Source organism: Salmo salar, chromosome 02 (genome assembly GCF_965601325.2).
Source record: "Salmo salar chromosome 02, fSalSal1, whole genome shotgun sequence".
Lineage (NCBI taxonomy): Eukaryota > Metazoa > Chordata > Actinopteri > Salmoniformes > Salmonidae > Salmo > Salmo salar.
In genome coordinates, this window is record NC_138292.1 from 16,389,540 (window position 1) to 16,410,000 (window position 20,461).

The 20,461-nt window shown below is 48.8% G+C and overlaps 1 protein-coding gene across 2 annotated transcripts in view; it reads right to left on the bottom strand.

Moving 5' to 3' along the window:
- Positions 1-473: 473 nt before the first annotated feature.
- Positions 474-20,461, bottom strand: part of LOC106605949 (band 4.1-like protein 4B) — a 28,933-nt gene continuing 8,945 nt past the window's right edge. Inside the window, exons 6-22 of one of the 2 annotated variants that reach the window (XM_082960241.1) lie at positions 18,987-19,039; positions 18,773-18,893; positions 17,093-17,180; positions 16,911-16,999; positions 16,757-16,826; positions 16,373-16,542; positions 15,441-15,553; positions 15,242-15,272; positions 13,448-13,481; positions 13,192-13,286; positions 11,298-11,452; positions 9,291-9,406; positions 9,097-9,207; positions 6,475-6,769; positions 6,153-6,288; positions 5,885-6,012; positions 474-5,777 (exon numbers count right to left, since the gene is read on the bottom strand). In XM_082960241.1, the coding sequence (XP_082816367.1) occupies positions 6,584-6,769; positions 9,097-9,207; positions 9,291-9,406; positions 11,298-11,452; positions 13,192-13,286; positions 13,448-13,481; positions 15,242-15,272; positions 15,441-15,553; positions 16,373-16,542; positions 16,757-16,826; positions 16,911-16,999; positions 17,093-17,180; positions 18,773-18,893; positions 18,987-19,039 (1,432 nt within the window). In that variant the 3' untranslated portion in view covers positions 474-5,777; positions 5,885-6,012; positions 6,153-6,288; positions 6,475-6,583. Of the gene's footprint in view, positions 5,778-5,884; positions 6,013-6,152; positions 6,289-6,474; positions 6,770-9,096; positions 9,208-9,290; positions 9,407-11,297; positions 11,453-11,760; positions 12,923-13,191; positions 13,287-13,447; positions 13,482-15,241; positions 15,273-15,440; positions 15,554-16,372; positions 16,543-16,756; positions 16,827-16,910; positions 17,000-17,092; positions 17,181-18,772; positions 18,894-18,986; positions 19,040-20,461 lie in introns of those variants that run through there. The other variant, XM_082960243.1, reaches the window with a different exon arrangement.

Genomic DNA, 20,461 nt, shown 5'->3' on the forward strand with positions numbered 1-20,461 from the left:
AATTCATTACAACAATCAAGTGATCAAATTGGAGTGAAGAACCTATGATGAGTGGGTCTGTGATTTTCTGCGTTCACACACTCCCACACCTCTCTCGTACTGCTAAGGTGAGGCCGCTGTTGACAGAATGTGGCTGGAGGAGGAACACTGAGAACTCCCTGCCACGGTGTACTGACTCTGTCCCTCACACACCTTCTCTCACAGTACTATTGTCATCCTGAAACAGAGGTAATTCTAGCAGTAAAGAATGGAGGGAGAGAGAGGGAGATGAGGGTAGAGGAAGAGGGAAAACAAGAAGCACTAGGACCCCCTGAGGGCAGAATTAGCATTGTATAACACTATGACCCCACCCACATTCTCGCTCACTCTACCTGATCCTGTTTATGCACCGGTTTCTCTTGATTCACCTGACACACCCACCCACACACACACCAACGCACTTCCCATGCAGAGGCCAGACAGAGAACAGGATGTTTGTTAAAGTGGCCATGTTGTCTTTATTAAGGTTAAACACGGGTATAGAACATAGACAAGAACAGCAATAAGGAACTGCACAGAAACATGGCAGAGCTGTAACCTGAGCTCTGACCCAAACTCTCCAGTTAGTTATATGTAACCACAGGCCTAGGATCAGTTTAATTCTAAGATGAATGATAAGGAGGATGTATAAAGGCCTGATCCAGGTAGTGGTCATGGCAAACTACAACTGATCCAAGCTGCAGTCTGTTTGGGTGTGTCTCCATCTACAGGACAAGACCGGGACTGCAGCTCTTCACCTGGGAACAGTTACCAGCATGTAGCAGTTTCATTAAAGCAGATCAACAAGACAATACGTCATGACAAATTATTTGTGTCATCATTTAAACAGTTAGGGCTTTGATTGCGTAGGATTCCCAGCAGTAACCTTACTACTTTAGCATTCACCTGTCCCTCTGCCTGCCAGGATATGTGATTCTCTCGGAGCATGTTGTTGCAGGGTGTGTAGTGTGGGAGCGTGTTGTTGCAGGGTGTGTAGTGTGGGAGCGTGTTGTTACAGGGTGTGTAGTGTAGGGAGCGTGTTATTACAGGGTGTGTAGTGTGGGAGCGTGTTATTACAGGGTGTGTAGTGTGGGTAGCGTGTTATTACAGGGTGTGTAGTGTGGGAGCGTGTTATTACAGGGTGTGTAGTGTGGGAGCGTGTTGTTGCAGGGTGTGTAGTGTGGGAGCGTGTTGTTGCAGGGTGTGTAGTGTGGGAGCGTGTTGTTACAGGGTGTGTAGTGTGGGAGCGTGTTGTTACAGGGTGTGTAGTGTGGGAGAATGTTGTTACAGGGTGTGTAGTGTGGGGAGCATGTTATTACAGGGTGTGTGTTGTGGGGAGCATGGTATTACAGGGTGTGTAGTGTGGGGAGCATGGTATTACAGGGTGTGTAGTGTGGGAGCATGTTATTACAGGGTGTGTAGTGTGGGAGCATGTTGTTACAGGGTGTGCAGTGTGGGAGCATGTTGTTACAGGGTGTGCAGTGTGGGAGCATGTTGTTACAGGGTGTGCAGTGTGGGAGCATGTTGTTACAGGGTGTGTAGTGTGGCGGGCATGTTGTTACAGGGTGTGTAGTGTGGGAGCATGTTATTACAGGGAGTGTAGTGTGGGAGCATGTTATTACAGGGTGTGTAGTGTGGGAGCATGTTATTACAGGATGTGTAGTGTAGGGAGAATGTTATTACAGGGTGTGTAGTGTAGGGAGAATGTTATTACAGGGTGTGTAGTGTGGGGAGCATGTTGTTACAGGGTGTGTAGTGTAGGGAGCATGTTGTGTAGTGTAGGGAGCATGTTATTACAGGGTGTGTAATGTGAGAGCATGTTATTACAGGGTGTGTAGTGTGGGAGCATGTTGTTACACGGTGTGTAGTGTGGGAGCATGTTGTTACACGGTGTGTAGTGTGGGAGCATGTTGTTACACGGTGTGTAGTGTGGGAGCATGTTACACGGTGTGTAGTGTGGGAGCATGTTACACGGTGTGTAGTGTGGGAGCATGTTGTTACACGGTGTGTAGTGTGGGAGCATGTTGTTACACGGTGTGTAGTGTGGGAGCATGTTGTTACACGGTGTGTAGTGTGGGAGCATGTTACACGGTGTGTAGTGTGGGAGCATGTTACACGGTGTGTAGTGTGGGAGCATGTTACACGGTGTGTAGTGTGGGAGCATGTTACACGGTGTGTAGTGTGGGGAGCATGTTATTACAGTGTGTGTAGTGTGGGAGCATGTTATTACAGGGTGTGTAGTGTGGGAGCATATTATTACAGGGTGTGTAGTGTGGGATCATGTTATTAGAGGGTGTGTAGTGTGGGAGCATGTTGTTACACGGTGTGTAGTGTGGGAGCATGTTGTTACACGGTGTGTAGTGTGGGAGCATGTTGTTACACGGTGTGTAGTGTGGGGAGCATGTTGTTACACGGTGTGTAGTGTGGGAGCATGTTGTTACACGGTGTGTAGTGTGGGAGCATGTTACACGGTGTGTAGTGTGGGAGCATGTTGTTACACGGTGTGTAGTGTGGGAGCATGTTGTTACACGGTGTGTAGTGTGGGAGCATGTTGTTACACGGTGTGTAGTGTGGGAGCATGTTACACGGTGTGTAGTGTGGGAGCATGTTACACGGTGTGTAGTGTGGGAGCATGTTACACGGTGTGTAGTGTGGGAGCATGTTGTTACACGGTGTGTAGTGTGGGAGCATGTTGTTACACGGTGTGTAGTGTGGGAGCATGTTGTTACACGGTGTGTAGTGTGGGAGCATGTTGTTACACGGTGTGTAGTGTGGGAGCATGTTGTTACACGGTGTGTAGTGTGGGAGCATGTTGTTACACGGTGTGTAGTGTGGGAGCATGTTGTTACACGGTGTGTAGTGTGGGAGCAAGTTATTACAGGGTGTGTAGTGTGGGAGCATGTTATTACAGGGTGTGTAGTGTGGGGCGCATGTTATTACAGGGTGTGTAGTGTGGGGCGCGTGTTATTACAGGGTGTGTAGTTTGGGAGCGTGTTATTACAGGGTGTGTAGTTTGGGAGCGTGTTATTACAGGGTGTGTAGTGTGGGAGCGTGTTATTACAGGGTGTGTAGTGTGGGAGCGTGTTATTACAGGGTGTGTAGTGTGGGAGCGTGTTATTACAGGGTGTGTAGTGTGGGAGCTTGTTATTACAGGGTGTGTAGTGTGGGAGCATCTCATTACAGGGTGTGTAGTGTGGGGAGCATGTTATTACAGGGTGTGTAGTGTGGGAGCATGTTATTACAGGGTGTGTAGTGTGGGAGCATGTTATTACAGGGTGTGTAGTGTGGGAGCAAGTTATTACAGGGTGTGTAGTGTGGGAGCATGTTATTACAGGGTGTGTAGTGTGGGGAGCGTGTTATTACAGTGTGTGTAGTGTGGGAGCGTGTTATTACAGTGTGTGTAGTGTGGGAGCGTGTTATTACAGGGTGTGTAGTGTGGGAGCGTGTTATTACAGGGTGTGTAGTGTGGGAGCGTGTTATTACAGGGTGTGTAGTGTGGGAGCGTGTTATTACAGGGTGTGTAGTGTGGGAGCGTGTTATTACAGGGTGTGTAGTGTGGGAGCGTGTTATTACAGGGTGTGTAGTGTGGGAGCATGTTGTTGCAGGGTGTGTAGTGTGGGAGCATGTTGTTGCAGGGTGTGTAGTGTGGGAGCATGTTGTTGCAGGGTGTGTAGTGTGGGAGCATGTTGTTGCAGGGTGTGTAGTGTGGAAGCATGTTATTACAGGGTGTGTAGTGTGGGGAGCATGTTGTTGCAGGGTGTGTAGTGTGGGGAGCATGTTGTTGCAGGGTGTGTAGTGTGGGAGCATGTTATTGCAGGGTGTGTAGTGTGGGAGCATGTTATTGCAGGGTGTGTAGTGTGGGAGCATGTTGTTGCAGAGTGTGTAGTGTGGGAGCATATGGTTGCAGAGTGTGCAGTGTGGGAGCATGTTATTACAGGGTGTGTAGTGTGGGAGCATGTTATTGCAGGGTGTGTAGTGTGGGAGCATGTTGTTGCAGAGTGTGTAGTGTGGGAGCATGTTATTACAGGGTGTGCAGTGGGAGCATGTTATTGCAGGGTGTGTAGTGTGGGAGCATGTTATTACAGGGTGTGCAGTGTGGGAGCATGTTGTTGCAGAGTGTGTAGTGTGGGAGCATGTTATTACAGGGTGTGCAGTGTGGGAGCATGTTATTGCAGGGTGTGTAGTGTGGGAGCATGTTGTTGCAGGGTGTGCAGTGTGGGAGCATGTTATTGCAGGGTGTGTAGTGTGGGAGCATGTTATTACAGGGTGTGCAGTGTGGGAGCATATTACAGGGTGTGCAGTGTGGGAGCATGTTATTACAGGGTGTGCAGTGTGGGAGCATGTTATTACAGGGTGTGCAGTGTGGGGAGAATGTTATTACAGGGTGTGTAGTGTGGGAGCATGTTATTACAGGGTGTGTAGTGTGGGAGCATGTTATTACAGGGTGTGCAGTGTGGGAGCATGTTATTACAGGGTGTGTAGTGTGGGAGCATGTTATTACAGGGTGTGCAGTGTGGGAGCATGTTATTACAGGGTGTGTAGTGTGGGAGCATGTTATTACAGGGTGTGTAGTGTGGGAGCGTGTTATTACAGGGTGTGTAGTGTGGGAGCATGTTGTTACAGGGTGTGTAGTGTGGGAGCATGTTATTACAGGGTGTGCAGTGTGGGAGCATGTTATTACAGGGTGTGCAGTGTGGGAGCATGTTATTACAGGGTGTGTAGTGTGGGAGCATGTTATTACAGGGTGTGCAGTGTGGGAGCATGTTATTACAGGGTGTGTAGTGTGGGAGCGTGTTGTTACAGGGTGTGTAGTGTGGGAGCGTGTTGTTACAGGGTGTGTAGTGTGGGAGCATGTTATTACAGGGTGTGCAGTGTGGGAGCATGTTATTACAGGGTGTGCAGTGTGGGAGCATGTTGTTACAGGGTGTGTAGTGTGGGAGCATGTTATTACAGGGTGTGCAGTGTGGGAGCATCTTATTACAGGGTGTGCAGTGTGGGAGCATGTTATTACAGGGTGTGTAGTGTGGGAGCATGTTATTACAGGGTGTGCAGTGTGGGAGCATGTTATTACAGGGTGTGTAGTGTGGGAGCGTGTTGTTACAGGGTGTGTAGTGTGGGAGCGTGTTGTTACAGGGTGTGTAGTGTGGGAGCATGTTATTACAGGGTGTGCAGTGTGGGAGCATGTTATTACAGGGTGTGCAGTGTGGGAGCATGTTATTACAGGGTGTGTAGTGTGGGAGCGTGTTGTTACAGGGTGTGTAGTGTGGGAGCGTGTTGTTACAGGGTGTGTAGTGTGGGAGCATGTTATTACAGGGTGTGCAGTGTGGGAGCATGTTATTACAGGGTGTGCAGTGTGGGAGCATGTTATTACAGGGTGTGTAGTGTGGGAGCGTGTTGTTACAGGGTGTGTAGTGTGGGAGCATGTTATTACAGGGTGTGTAGTGTGGGAGCGTGTTGTTACAGGGTGTGTAGTGTGGGAGCATGTTATTACAGGGTGTGTAGTGTGGGTAGACATAAAACATGTTCCTTTTAAAATAACACTTAAGCAAAGTCTTCTGTATGCAAATCTAGAAAGGTTGACTGCATTATGTACAGTAAATGCTGAGTGCTGAGTGCAGCCAGTGGACATGGGACTCCTGAAGGTCGTCTCAGACCAGGTCCATGAGGCATCCATGATGTCACAGGGGTCACGGACTCAGAGCTCCGTCATCAGGAGAGCCCTGAGAATCTTCTCTCTGTCCAACCTCATCTCCTCCCCGCTAAACACACACACACAGATCATCATGAGGAATGTTACATGACTGGGATTTGTGTGTTAAGTGTGTCTGTAACCTGAGTGTGTGTGTGTAACCTGAGTGTGTGTTACCTGTTGGTGTGAGAGGCGAGGCAGGGTACCAGGGGAGGGATGGAGGTGTGGTAGTAGGAAGTGGAGAGGTGGGGAGAGGGAGAATGCTCACAGCATGGACTCCTCAGCTCCAGTGTCGGCATGTCCATCTGCAACACACACAAAACTGTTCAGTTCACAATCTACTATTATCCTGGTATTTGCTTAGAAATGACAAGGCTCTGATCCAAATGGACAAATGCTCTGCTATGAAAAGAGTGTGTTGCTGAGTGCTCTGGGGTGTGATGACCTGTGTGTTAGTTTCCTGAGGGTATATGGAGGGTTGTGTCTGGTTGTCCAGTGAGTTGTTAGATCCACACTTCCCAGTGCTCCGGGAAGAGATCGCTGCAAGGGCCTCTGGGAGATTGTCCTCGTCCTCATGGTTACTGAGGACCAATTACAGGACAGTGTTCAGCCACAGCATTCTAAATGTGTCACATGAGTAGTGAATAACTGACATCATAGGTTTTTGTGTAGAGTGGCTAGGTTATGACAGTATGTTGAGTACAGGACACAGCTATGAGCATCGTATGGAATCCCAGAGCAGGTTGTGAATACCCTGCCATACTTACAAGCTGAACTGCCTGACCAGTCTTTTCCTGCGGTTGGTGTTAGGGTTAGACTTGGCGGGTCTGTCTGTGGTTGAGTTGTGGTCGGGGCGGAGGGACGTTTTCTCTGTGGTCAGACTGGAAGTGGCAGAGTCTCGAGAGTCCTGACTGGAGCTCTGATACCTGAGACACACATAGCATTATCATCCACCATCAAACACACACACACACACTGGGAAGAGTAATGTATCACTGCTACTACTGGCCTGTCGTTGATCTCCTGACTACAGGTCTTCCCTCTGGGCGTCAGCGGAGCATCCTTCATCAAGAGAGGAAGAAGAGGAGAGGACAAGAGGATGACAGAGGAGAAGAGGAGAGGAGGATGAGAGAAGAGAAGAGGACAGGAGGTTGAGAGAAGAGGAGAGGACAGGAGGATGACAGGAGAAGAGGAGAGGACAGGAGGATGACAGAGGAGAGGACAGGAGGATGACAGAGGAGAGGACAGGAGGATGACAGAGGAGAGGACAGGAGGATGACAGAGGAGAGGACAGGAGGATGACAGAGGAGAGGACAGGAGGATGACAGAGGAGAGGACAGGAGGATGACAGAGGAGAGGACAGGAGGATGACAGAGGAGAGGACAGGAGGATGACAGAGGAGAGGACAGGAGGATGACAGAGGAGAAGAGGAGAGGACAGGAGGATGACAGGACAGGAGGATGACAGGAGAAGAGGAGAGGACAGGAGGATGACAGGAGAAGAGGAGAGGACAGGAGGATGACAGAGGAGAGGACAGGAGGATAACAGAGGAGAGGACAGGAGGATAACAGAGGAGAGGACAGGAGGATGACAGGACAGGAGGATGACAGGAGAAGAGGAGAGGACAGGAGGATGACAGGAGAAGAGGAGAGGACAGGAGGATGACAGAGGAGAAGAGGAGAGGACAGGAGGATGACAGAGGAGAGGACAGGAGGATAACAGAGGAGAGGACAGGAGGATAACAGAGGAGAGGACAGGAGGATAACAGAGGAGAGGACAGGAGGATGAGAGAGGAGAAGACAGGAGGATAACAGGAGAGGAGAGGAGGATGACAGAGGAGAAGAGGAGAGGAGGATGACAGAGGAGAAGAGGAGAGGAGGATGACAGAGGAGAAGAGGAGAGGAGGATGACAGAGGAGAAGAGGAGAGGAGGATGACAGAGGAGAAGAGGAGAGGAGGATGACAGAGGAGAAGAGGAGAGGAGGATGACAGAGGAGAAGAGGAGAGGAGGATGACAGAGGAGAAGAGGAGAGGAGGATGACAGAGGAGAAGAGGAGAGGAGGATGACAGAGGAGAAGAGGAGAGGAGGATGACAGAGGAGAAGAGGAGAGGAGGATGACAGAGGAGAAGAGGAGAGGACAGGAGGATGACAGAGGAGAAGAGGAGAGGACAGGAGGGTAACAGAGGAGAGGAGGATGACAGAGGAGAAGAGGAGAGGACAGGAGGATAACAGAGGAGAAGAGGAGAGGAGGATAACAGAGGAGAAGAGGAGAGGACAGGATGATGACAGAGGAGAAGAGGAGAAGAGGAGAGGAGGATAACAGAGGAGAGGACAGGAGGATGAGAGAGGAGAGGAGGATGACAGAGGAGAAGAGGAGAGGACAGGAGGATAACAGAGGAGAAGAGGAGAAGAGGAGAGGAGGATAACAGAGGAGAGGACAGGAGGATGAGAGAGGAGAAGAGGAGAGGACAGGAGGATGAGAGAGGATGTTATCTTTTACACGGCTACTATAAAAACACACTCAATAGGGTCAGAACTCACTCTATAGACAGCCTCCATCACTGTGTCAGAACTCACTCTATAGACAGCCTCCATCACTGTGTCAGAACTCACTCTATAGACAGCCTCCATCACTGTGTCAGAACTCACTCTATAGACAGCCTCCATCACTGTGTCAGAACTCACTCTATAGACAGCCTCCATCACTGTGTCAGAACTCACTCTATAGACAGCCTCCATCACTGTGTCAGAACTCACTCTATAGACAGCCTCCGTCACTGTGTCAGAACTCACTCTATAGACAGCCTCCATCACTGTGTCAGAACTCACTCTATAGACAGCCTCCGTCACTCACTAGGGGTCAGTACTCACTCTATAGACAGCCTCCATCACTAGGTGTCAGTACTCACTCTATAGACAGCCTCCATCACTAGGTGTCAGTACTCACTCTATAGACAGCCTCCGTCACTCACTAGGGGTCAGTACTCACTCTATAGACAGCCTCCGTCACTCACTAGGGGTCAGTACTCACTCTATAGACAGCCTCCGTCACTCACTAGGGGTCAGTACTCACTCTATAGACAGCCTCCGTCACTCACTAGGGGTCAGTACTCACTCTATAGACAGCCTCCGTCACTCACTAGGGGTCAGTACTCACTCTATAGACAGCCTCCGTCACTCACCAGGGGTCAGAACTCACTCTATAGACAGCCTCCATCACCAGGGGTCAGAACTCACTCTATAGACAGCCTCCATCACTAGGGGTCAGTACTCACTCTATAGACAGCCTCCATCACTAGGGGTCAGTACTCACTCTATAGACAGCCTCCATCACCAGGGGTCAGAACTCACTCTATAGACAGCCTCCATCACCAGGGGTCAGAACTCACTCTATAGACAGCCTCCATCTGAGCTTTGAAGATGTTACACTTGAGATGGTCTGGAGGGCTGTGGGGAGAGGAGGGCTGGAGAGACTTCTCAGACAACTGCTTCTCCTCTGCCTGAGAGATGAGAGAGAGAGGCGGAGTCCAAATGTGTATTAAAATAACAGCTAAAATATGTCTGACCTGGTGTGTAACTGTACCTTGTTGTCCATGTTGACATGCAGTGAAGGCCAGGGAGAGGTGTTGCTGTCTGTCTCCAGGGGGTTGAGCAGACAGAGCTCCAGCTCATCTACAGGACAGGGAGGGGCTCTGTGTTCTAAACACATACACAGAGTTAACATATAACCTGGCTGCCGTGGCGTCTGTAACCTGGCTGCCGTGGCGTCAGTAACCTGGCTGCCGTGGCGTCAGTAACCTGGCTGCCGTGGCGTCAGTAACCTGGCTGCCGTGGCGTCAGTAACCTGGCTGCCGTGGCGTCAGTAACCTGGCTGCCGTGGCGTCAGTAACCTGGCTGCCGTGGCGTCTGTAACCTGGCTGCCGTGGCGTCTGTAACCTGGCTGCCGTGGCGTCAGTAACCTGGCTGCCGTGGCGTCTGTAACCTGGCTGCCGTGGCGTCTGTAACCTGGCTGCCGTGGCGTCTGTAACCTGGCTGCCGTGGCGTCTGTAACCTGGCTGCCGTGGCGTCAGTAACCTGGCTGCCGTGGCGTCTGTAACCTGGCTGCCGTGGCGTCTGTAACCTGGCTGCCGTGGCGTCTGTAACCTGGCTGCCGTGGCGTCTGTAACCTGGCTGCCGTGGCGTCTGTAACCTGGCTGCCGTGGCGTCTGTAACCTGGCTGCCGTGGCGTCTGTAACCTGGCTGCCGTGGCGTCTGTAACCTGGCTGCCGTGGCGTGTGTAACCTGGCTGCCGTGGCGTCAGTAACCTGGCTGCCGTGGCGTCTGTAACCTGGCTGCCGTGGCGTCTGTAACCTGGCTGCCGTGGCGTCTGTAACCTGGCTGCCGTGGCGTCTGTAACCTGGCTGCCGTGGCGTCTGTAACCTGGCTGCCGTGGCGTGTGTAACCTGGCTGCCGTGGCGTCAGTAACCTGGCTGCCGTGGCGTCTGTAACCTGGCTGCCGTGGCGTCTGTAACCTGGCTGCCGTGGCGTCTGTAACCTGGCTGCCGTGGCGTCTGTAACCTGGCTGCCGTGGCGTCTGTAACCTGGCTGCCGTGGCGTGTGTAACCTGGCTGCCGTGGCGTCAGTAACCTGGCTGCCGTGGCGTCTGTAACCTGGCTGCCGTGGCGTCTGCCGTGGCGTCTGTAACCTGGCTGCCGTGGCGTCTGTAACCTGGCTGCCGTGGCGTCTGTAACCTGGCTGCCGTGGCGTGTGTAACCTGGCTGCCGTGGCGTCAGTAACCTGGCTGCCGTGGCGTCTGTAACCTGGCTGCCGTGGCGTCTGTAACCTGGCTGCCGTGGCGTCAGTAACCTGGCTGCCGTGGCGTCAGTAACCTGGCTGCCGTGGCGTCAGTAACCTGGCTGCCGTGGCGTCAGTAACCTGGCTGCCGTGGCGTCAGTAACCTGGCTGCCGTGGCGTCTGTAACCTGGCTGCCGTGGCGTCTGTAACCTGGCTGCCGTGGCGTCTGTAACCTGGCTGCCGTGGCGTCAGTAACCTGGCTGCCGTGGCGTCTGTAACCTGGCTGCCGTGGCGTCTGTAACCTGGCTGCCGTGGCGTCTGTAACCTGGCTGCCGTGGCGTCAGTAACCTGGCTGCCGTGGCGTCTGTAACCTGGCTGCCGTGGCGTCTGTAACCTGGCTGCCGTGGCGTCAGTAACCTGGCTGCCGTGGCGTCAGTAACCTGGCTGCCGTGGCGTCAGTAACCTGGCTGCCGTGGCGTCAGTAACCTGGCTGCCGTGGCGTCAGTAACCTGGCTGCCGTGGCGTGTATACCCTGGCTGCCGTGGCGTGTATACCCTGGCTGCCGTGGCGTGTATACCCTGGCTGCCGTGGCGTGTATACCCTGGCTGCCGTGGCGTGTATACCCTGGCTGCCGTGGCGTCAGTAACCTGGCTGCCGTGGCGTCAGTAACCTGGCTGCCGTGGTGTGTGTACCCTGGCTGCCGTGGTGTGTGTACCCTGGCTGCCGTGGTGTGTGTACCCTGGCTGCCGTGGTGTGTATACCCTGGCTGCCGTGGTGTGTATACCCTGGCTGCCGTGGTGTGTATGTGTATACTCACGGTTCTTGCTGTGTGTGTGACAGTAAGTCTCCTGGCTGTTGTCGTAGTGTGTGTGTCTGCGGTGGCGATGGTGTATGCTTCCAGAGTACGGCGCCTCGTTCTCCTCAACACTGAACTGCTGCTCCCCTCCCAGGACAGGACCACTCAGAGGGAAACTGGGGACAGCACATCACCCTCAATCAAACACACAGTCCAGAAACACTGAACCAGACCAGCACCCTGTTCCACCTTCATTACCACACAGTAACACCAGTTTTTAAAACCTCTCTTTGGTACACAGGCTGCTGAGGGGAGGACAGCTCATGGAAACCACGTTTGATAACATTCTATGAGCCCGTCTTCCTCAATTAAGGTACAACCAGCCACCTGTGCTTTGGTAGTCTGTGTGTGTGTGTGTGTATGGCACATCATTTTAACAGTCATTCAGTGTGTGTGTGTACACGTGTACATTATTCAACTTCAGTGAAGGAGTTTAAGCAGTGTATTTATTCAACAAGGCTGTAGCAACCAATCTAAGGCTGGTTGTGATAAGAGGCAACAGGAAGGAATGTTGAGGATGTAAACACAATCAGCATGAACACAGGTAAACAAGGTCATCAGAGCCTTTCTATTGATCTATGTGGGTTGATTAAGCTGAGCCAGAACCCCTCACACACAACATTCATGTCTCTGAAGAATAAAGGCAGATCTGCAGCGGTAGACTCAAGACTTCCATAACATGACATCCTATTGTAATGTATATATTGTAATGTATATATCGCTGATAAGGATTTAACAAGAACATGTTCCTTCATCGTTTAGCTGAGATCTCCGAAGTCGCTATATTCCCCTACAGATGTAATGTAGAACCATGTGATCCCTAGTTACAGCAGTTTATGGTGACAGACTACTTCACACACTCAAATGATTGGCATCTTACATTCAAACAGTGAATCCTGATCTAGGATAACTTTTCAAAACATGAAGTTATTTGGCTTGCTCTAAAAGGATTTGGCTAAAAGCAATTCTACCCGCTAACTGGGCAGAACAATAATGTCGCGGTATGATTGTTTTGTAAAGCATAAACGGAATTTCAATCTTATCCAGTTACATTTGACGACTTGGTAGCATTCAGCCACTAAATTATTAACAACAATTACATGAACTACCAAGGTACTGAACATCAAACCTCATGGTCCAATCCACTAGGAGAGAGATCTCTCTATGTTCTCTGTGTTTAAAGTCTCTCTGTCTGTCTCCACAGCATGGTGGTGGTGGTGATCTGATGGAGAAGACACATGGTAGACAAGGCTGGTGTGTAATGATGGTGATGATGAGGAGGAGGATGGCGAGGTATTTTGGTCCATGAGTCCACAACCAGTGTTTCTCTGTCCCCCAGTCTCTCTCCGTCTTCTGTATTCCAGTTGTCTCCTATGCATGTGCGTATGTGTTAGAGTTTAGATTTAGAGGTGGGTTTAGGACAGGGTCCTGGGTCAGAGCTGTAGAGGTCAGGGTGGAGGGGTCAGAGTGCAGTCATGACCTTGTCTCTGTACACCACACTGATGGATCCTGGCAAAGATCCGCTGGTCCTCTCTGGTACTGACCGATGACTGGGCTCTTGACTCACTGCTACTGCGGCAGGCGCTCTGGACATGGGAAATGACACACACACGGTACGCATACACAGACACACACGGTAAGCATACACACACAGCCTGTCTAAATGATGCAACACATGAATGATGTAACAGTGATATGAAGTGAAAGAGACATTCAAAAAGAAAAAGACAGTGGAGATACCTGGCAGAGAGAAAGAGCACCTCTGAAATGAGAGAGAACTCTGGGGGCTGGGGGGGGGACTCACTATACACCATTAAGACGTCAACTGCCTTACCTATGTGTCTGTCTGTCTCACCTGTGCGGGGATGTGTGTCCTGAGTGTTGTAGGTAGATGGGGGGAGTGAGGGCTGGGTGCCAAGGCTCATGGGCTATAGGGATGTTACGCTGGTACTGAACAGAGACAGATGGAGAAAAACACAGAAAATAATATTCAGTTGAATATAGCAGATGCATTGCCATGGTAATCAGTCACAAAGGTATCCACTGACGTTTTCCTTTTTAACCTTCATATCCAAGAGGAACCATTGTGTGTGTGTGTGTGTGTGTCTTACCGGGTGTAGACTAGGTTCGGGGCTGGTGTGGGAGCTGAAACAGAACAACATAACTGCTCAATAAGATCACATTTACATACAGATCATTAACCGAAACATATCTTCAATTTACATACATTGTTATAAAATGTACATCTTGCTCATTACCATACTGCTCTTTAACATGAATAGAGGCGTAACATACAACTCCTCCTGAAAGTACTCACACCCCTGGACTTTCTCCACTTTGTTGTGTTACAGCCTGAATTACAAAATGGATTAAATATAGATTTGTTTTGCTCACCGGCCTACATAAACACCTCAATGTCCAAGTGGAATTATGCTTTAAGAAATGTTTACAAATTAATTACAAATCAAAAGCTGAAATGTCTTGAGTCAATAAGTATTCAACCCCTTAGTTTTGGCAAGCCTAAATAAATTCAGAAGTAAAAATGTGCTTAACATGTAAAATAAGTTGCATGGACTCACTATGTGTGAAATAATATATATATATTTTTATTGACTACCTCATCTCTGTACCCCACACATACAGATAATTGTAAGGTCCCTTAGTCGAGCAGTGAATTTAAAAGAGATTCAACCACAAAGACCAGGGAGGTTTTACAATGCCTCGCAAAGAAGGGCACCTATTGGTAAAAAAAATTCAATAAAGCAGACATGGAATATCCCTTTGAGCATGGTGAAGTTAATAATTACACTTTGGATGGTGTATCAATACACCCAGTCACTACACAGATACAGGCGTCCTTCCTAACTCAGCTGCCAGAGAGGAAGGACACTGCTCAGGGATTTAACCATGAGGCCAAACAGTTAAAGAGTTTAAGGGCTGTGATAGGAGAGAACTGAGGATGGAACAACATTGTAGTTACTACACAATACTAACCTAATTGACGACGTGAAAAGAAGGATGCCTGTACAGAACACAAATATTCCTCCTGTTTGCAACAAGGCACTAAAGGAATACTGCAATGTGGCAAAGCAATTCACTTTTTATTCTGATTACAAAGTGTTATGTTTGGGGCAAATCAAATTTGCAACACATCACCAAAATACCACTCTATATTTTCAAGGATAGTGGTGGCTGCATCATGTTATGGGTATGCTTGTAATTGTTAAGGACTGGGGAGTTTTTCAAGAAAGAAAAATAAAAATGTAATGGAGCTAAGCACAGGAAAAATCCTAAAGGAAAACCTGGTTCAATCTGCTTTCCACCAAACACTGGGAGATCAATTCACCTTTCAGCAGGACAATGACCTAAAACACGAGAACAAATCTATACTGGAGTTGCTTACCAAGACAGTGAATGTTCCTGAGCGGCTGCTAAATGACGTAAATGTAAATGTTACAGTTTTTACTTAAATCTGCTTGAAAATCTATGGCAAGACCTGAAAGTGAAAATGGTTGTCTAGCAATGATCAACAACCAATTCGACAGAGCTTGAAGAATTTAGAAAAACATTTATAGGCAAATGTTGCACAGTCCAGGTGTGGAAAGCTCAGAGATTTACCCAGAAAGACTCAGCTGTAATCGCTGCCAAAGGTGATTCTAACATGTATTGACCCAGGTGGTTGAATACTTATCTAATCAAGATATATTAGTGTTTAATTTTTACAAATGTTAGAATTTTTCTTCCACTTTGACATTAGTATATTTTGTGTAGATCATTGACAGAAAGTCACAATTAAATCCATTTAATCTCACTTTGTAACAACAAAATGTGGAAAAGGTCAAGGGGTGTGCATCCTTTCTAAAGGCTCTGTAATGCTTGGTTGTCCTGTGCTCTCAGGGACCCACCTGATATGTGGTGGTTTGGCTGGAGAGAGGGCTGTGGAGAGAGAGAAAGCCAGGTTAATCAGGTCAGTGAATCAAGCACAGGAGAATTGACATGGGAAACTGCCTGTATGGGTGTTTTACTGTATGGGGGAACTGGGAGCTGTAGGGATGTAGAGCTGTAGGGTAGAGGCGATAGTGTGTACTGGGAGAATATACCAACCCTTGCCACCCAGTGAGTGAGTGCGGGAGGGGTATCTCTTGCTGGGTCGCCTCTCAAACGTACTGGCTCTCCTCAGCCTCCCTCCGTGGGTAGCCTGGTACTCAGTCTTTCCACTAGAAGGAGAGAGAGAGAACACTTTAAAAGGATACTTCAGGATTTTGGCAGTGAGTCAGATTAACTCGTTGATACCATTTTTATGTCCCTGCTGGGAGCTGTAGGGATGTAGAGCTGTAGGGTATAGGCTATAGTGTGTACTGTGGAGAATATACCAACCCAGTTTAAAGGAATATGCTAACTAGCATTAGCATAATGACTGGAGGTCTATGGTAACTGCTAGCATGCTAGTAGATATCATAGACTTCCAATCATGCCCTAATGCCAGTTAGCATTGGCTCATGAAACTGCTGATAACTTCCTTAATACTGGATGCAGATAAAATGGTATCGTTGAGTCAATCTGACTCTGGGGAAGTAGATAAAGGGCTTCATTGCCAAAACCCCCAAGTTTCCCTTTAACGACGATGAACAGTAGCTGGCATCTCTGTATTTGGCATGTCAGGATGTACAGAACATTTACATGACTCAACATACTGCGTCCCTGTATGGTGGTGATAGATGCATGGAAGTGTGTATATCTGAAGAGGTCATTTCAGTTTGACATGTAAACAAACGGCATTTCCCTGTAACCATAGCTTCCATCATGTAACCATAGAGACAGAACTTGCATCTCGGATGGCGCACTAGTCCTCTTTTAGTGCACTACTTTTGACCAGAACCCTACCTAGTCTCAGAGTGCATCCAACATGGCACTCTATTCACTATATAGTGCACCCTAGAACTCTGGTCAAAAGTGGTGCACTATATAGGGAATAGGGTGCCATTTTGGGCACAACCTCTGTTGTAGAGTTGAGTGTCGGTGCGAGCCCCACCCACCTGAACCTGAAGCGTGATCCAAGGCGTGTGAAGTCACTGCTGGAGGCCTTCCCAGTAGTGGGCTGGCGCAGCCGGAAGAAGGCGTGGCTCTCCACAGCACATTTCCACAAGTGTTTACACGTCTTCGAACTGTCCAACTGGAACACAAAGGTGTGCTCCTGCTCCCGCCCCTAAACACACAACAGCCAATCACAATCAAACACCACTCCGACAAAAGCAGTCCAAATATTTCAATGTCAATGAAATGGTCTCGTACATCACGATCACGTACAAGTGTGTAGCCTGTAAATGTGTGGTGGTGTGAAATGGAAATGGTTCTCTTTGCATATATCAGACACCCTCGGAGAGTGGGGTCATGGCCACGGGTATTTGTGTATTGCTCACCTGATCATCGTCCTCCGTCACCACTAGGGTGAGTCGACTCTTTTTGAAATCCAGGCGGGTGATCTTGGGCCTGGAACACACACACAGTTGACATTGCAGACTAGGCAGCTGTTTTCAAGAATATATCATTGTGTTTTGGAGTGTTCATGTTTACCAGAAGAAGAGGCCTATCTTGGTGGAACCCTCAAACACCAGGATGCCAGTGGGAGTGAGACCCAGAGCGTACTCCGCTCCGTCCCTTCCCTGAGGACAACACAGTCACACACGCTCAGCGCTACTCTACAACACAACTCTCTTCAAAAACATCACACTGACAACAGCAGCACACGCACCAACCTTGACAAAGTGCATGTCCACTCCGTACAGCTCCAGCCATTTACACTTGTTAAGGAAGCTGGTCTCTGCCTGGGATGGATCCTTACCCCTGGGGAAACAAAACCACATGCTCAGTCTCTCTCTAACACACATACCCTGCCCTCTGGGTGGAATGTCCTCCAGATTTCTTGCAGTAATCCAGTTCAGATGTACACAACAGATTAGGGCCTAGGGGTTTATCTGGCCAATAGAGAGAGAGCGAAACTCAGTAGGGTTTCTCGCTTTCACTGGTGTCATGTCAGCTCAGTGAGCCCCAGTGTGTGTGTGTAATCTGTGTGTGTAATCTAATCTGAGATTGGAGCGATCATACACTAGCAGGGTTAAATACTGCCTGGATTCAATCAAGACGCTCCTGGGATTAATCCCTTGATCCATCACACAGACAGAGGCAAACAGAGAGAGATTGAAAGAGAGGGTGATTTACATAGGTTTGATACAGCACTAGAAAACACCAGAGTGATACACTATCTGAGTTGTTAAAGAACCAGACATTGTTCATGTGATTATCACCTGTCCTGTGTTCTTATCCAGATACACCTACAGTCTGTTCAGACAGACACCAGTGAAGATGTCCTGTGTTCTTATCCAGACAGATCTACAGTCTGTTCAGACAGACACCAGTGAAGATGTCCTGTGTTCTTATCCAGACAGACCTACAGTCTGTTCAGACAGACACCAGTGAAGATGTCCTGTGTTCTTATCCAGACAGATCTACAGTCTGTTCAGACAGACACCAGTGAAGATGTCCTGTGTTCTTATCCAGACACACCTACAGTCTGTTCAGACAGACACCAGTGAAGATGTCCTGTGTTCTTATCCAGACAGACCTACAGTCTGTTCAGACAGACACCAGTGAAGATGTCCTGTGTTCTTATCCAGACAGACCTACAGTCTGTTCAGACAGACACCAGTGAATATGTCCTGTGTTCTTATCCAGACACACCTACAGTCTGTTCAGACAGACACCAGTGAAGATGTCCTGTGTTCTTATCCAGACACACCTACAGTCTGTTCAGACAGACACCAGTGAAGATGCCCTGTGTTCTTATCCAGACAGACCTACAGTCTGTTCAGACAGACACCAGTGAATATGTCCTGTGTTCTTATCCAGACAGACCTACAGTCTGTTCAGACAGACACCAGTGAAGATGCCCTGTGTTCTTATCCAGACAGACCTACAGTCTGTTCAGACAGACACCAGTGAAGATGTCCTGTGTTCTTATCCAGACAGACCTACAGTCTGTTCAGACAGACACCAGTGAAGATGCCCTGTGTTCTTATCCAGACAGACCTACAGTCTGTTCAGACAGACACCAGTGAATATGTCCTGTGTTCTTATCCAGACACACCTACAGTCTGTTCAGACAGACACCAGTGAAGATGTCCTGTGTTCTTATCCAGACAGACCTACAGTCTGTTCAGACAGACACCAGTGAAGATGCCCTGTGTTCTTATCCAGACAGACCTACAGTCTGTTCAGACAGACACCAGTGAAGATGCCCTGTGTTCTTATCCAGACAGACCTACAGTCTGTTCAGACAGACACCAGTGAAAATGCCCTGTGTTCTTATCCAGACAGACCTACAGTCTGTTCAGACAGACACCAGTGAAGATGTCCTTTTGGATGGCGTTTTAACTCACCTTAAGTCCACCCACTTGTTAAAGATGTCTGCCTCCATGGTCTCACTCTGATTGGGTGTGAAGCGAAACTCTGACACCAGCTCAGGAGAATGCTCTAGAGGGTCACAGTCCCCCAGCTCACCTACACACACAAGCACGCACACGTTATAGTCAGAGGTAAAAGAAACATGAATGCTGATTCCAGAGATACCGTAGTGTGTAAATCATCACCTACTCTGTAAGCAGTAGGCTCCCAGGTCTACTGAGACATCATATGGACACTTCAACCTGGAGGGAGAGAGGAAGGTTCCAGAGCAGAGAGATCACACCACACACACCGCATGCAGTGTTACTTCCAACACTGTCTGTGTTTGTGTGTGTGTGTGTGTGTGTGTACAGTGTATTCAAAAAGTATTCAGACCCCTTGACCTTTTCCACATTGTTACGCTACAGCCTTATTCGAAAATTGATTATTTTTTTAGATATTTTTTTAAATGTCCTCATCAATCCACACAATACCCCATAATGACATAGCAAAAACAGATTTGAAATAGTATTAAAGTAGTATTTAAAAATAAAACTGAAATATTACATTTACATAAGTATTCAGACCCTTTACTCAGTACTTTGTTGAAGCACCTTTGGCAGCGATTACAGCCTTGATTCTTCTTGGGTATGACGCTACAAGCTTGGCACACCTGTATTTGGGGAGTTTCTCCCATTCTTCTCTGCAGATCCTCTCAAGCTCTGTCAGGTTGGATGGGGAGCGTCGCTGCACAGCTATTTTCAGGTCTCTCCAGAGATGTTCAATTGAGTTCATGTCCGGACTCTGGCTGGGCCACTCAAGGACATTCAGAGACTTGTCCCGAAGCCACTCCTGCGTTGTCTTGGCTGTGTGCTTAGGGTCATTGTCCTGTTGGAAGGTGAACCTTTGCCCCAGTCTGAGGTCCGGAGCAGGTTTTCATCAAGGATCTCTGTACTTTGCTCCATTCATCTTTTCCTCGATCCTGACTAGTCTCCCAGTCCCCGTCACTGAAAAACACCCTCACAGCATGATTCTGCCACCACCATGCTTCACTGTAGGGATGGTGCCAGGTTTCCTCTAGACGTGACACTTGGCATTCAGGCCAAGAGTTCAATCTTGGTTTCATCAGACCAGAAAATCTGGTTTCTCATGGTTTGAGAGTTCTTTAGGTGCCTTTTGGCAAACTCCAAGCAGGCGGTCATGTGACTTTTACTGAGGAGTGGCTTCTGTCTGGCCCCTCTACCATAAATAACTGATTGGTGGAGTGCTGCAGAGATGGTTGTCCTTCTGGAAGGTTCCCCCATCTCCACAGAGGAACAGGAGCTCAGTCAGAGTGACCATCAGGTTCTTGGTCACCTCTTTGACAAAGACCCTTCTCCCCCGATTGCTCAGTTTGGCAGTGCAGCCATCTCTCTGAAAAGAGATGGTGGTTCCAAACTTCTTCCATTTAAGAATGATGGAGGCCACTGTGTTCTTGAGGACCTTCAAAGCTGCAGACATTTTTTGGTACCCTTCCCCAGATTTGTCTCGACACAATCCTGTCTCAGAGCTCTACGGACAATTCCTTCCACCTCATGGTTTGGTTTTTGCTCTGACAACTGTGGGACTTTACATAGACAGGTGTGTGCCTTTCCAAATCATGTCCAATCAATAGAATTTACCACAGGATGATCAATGGACACAGG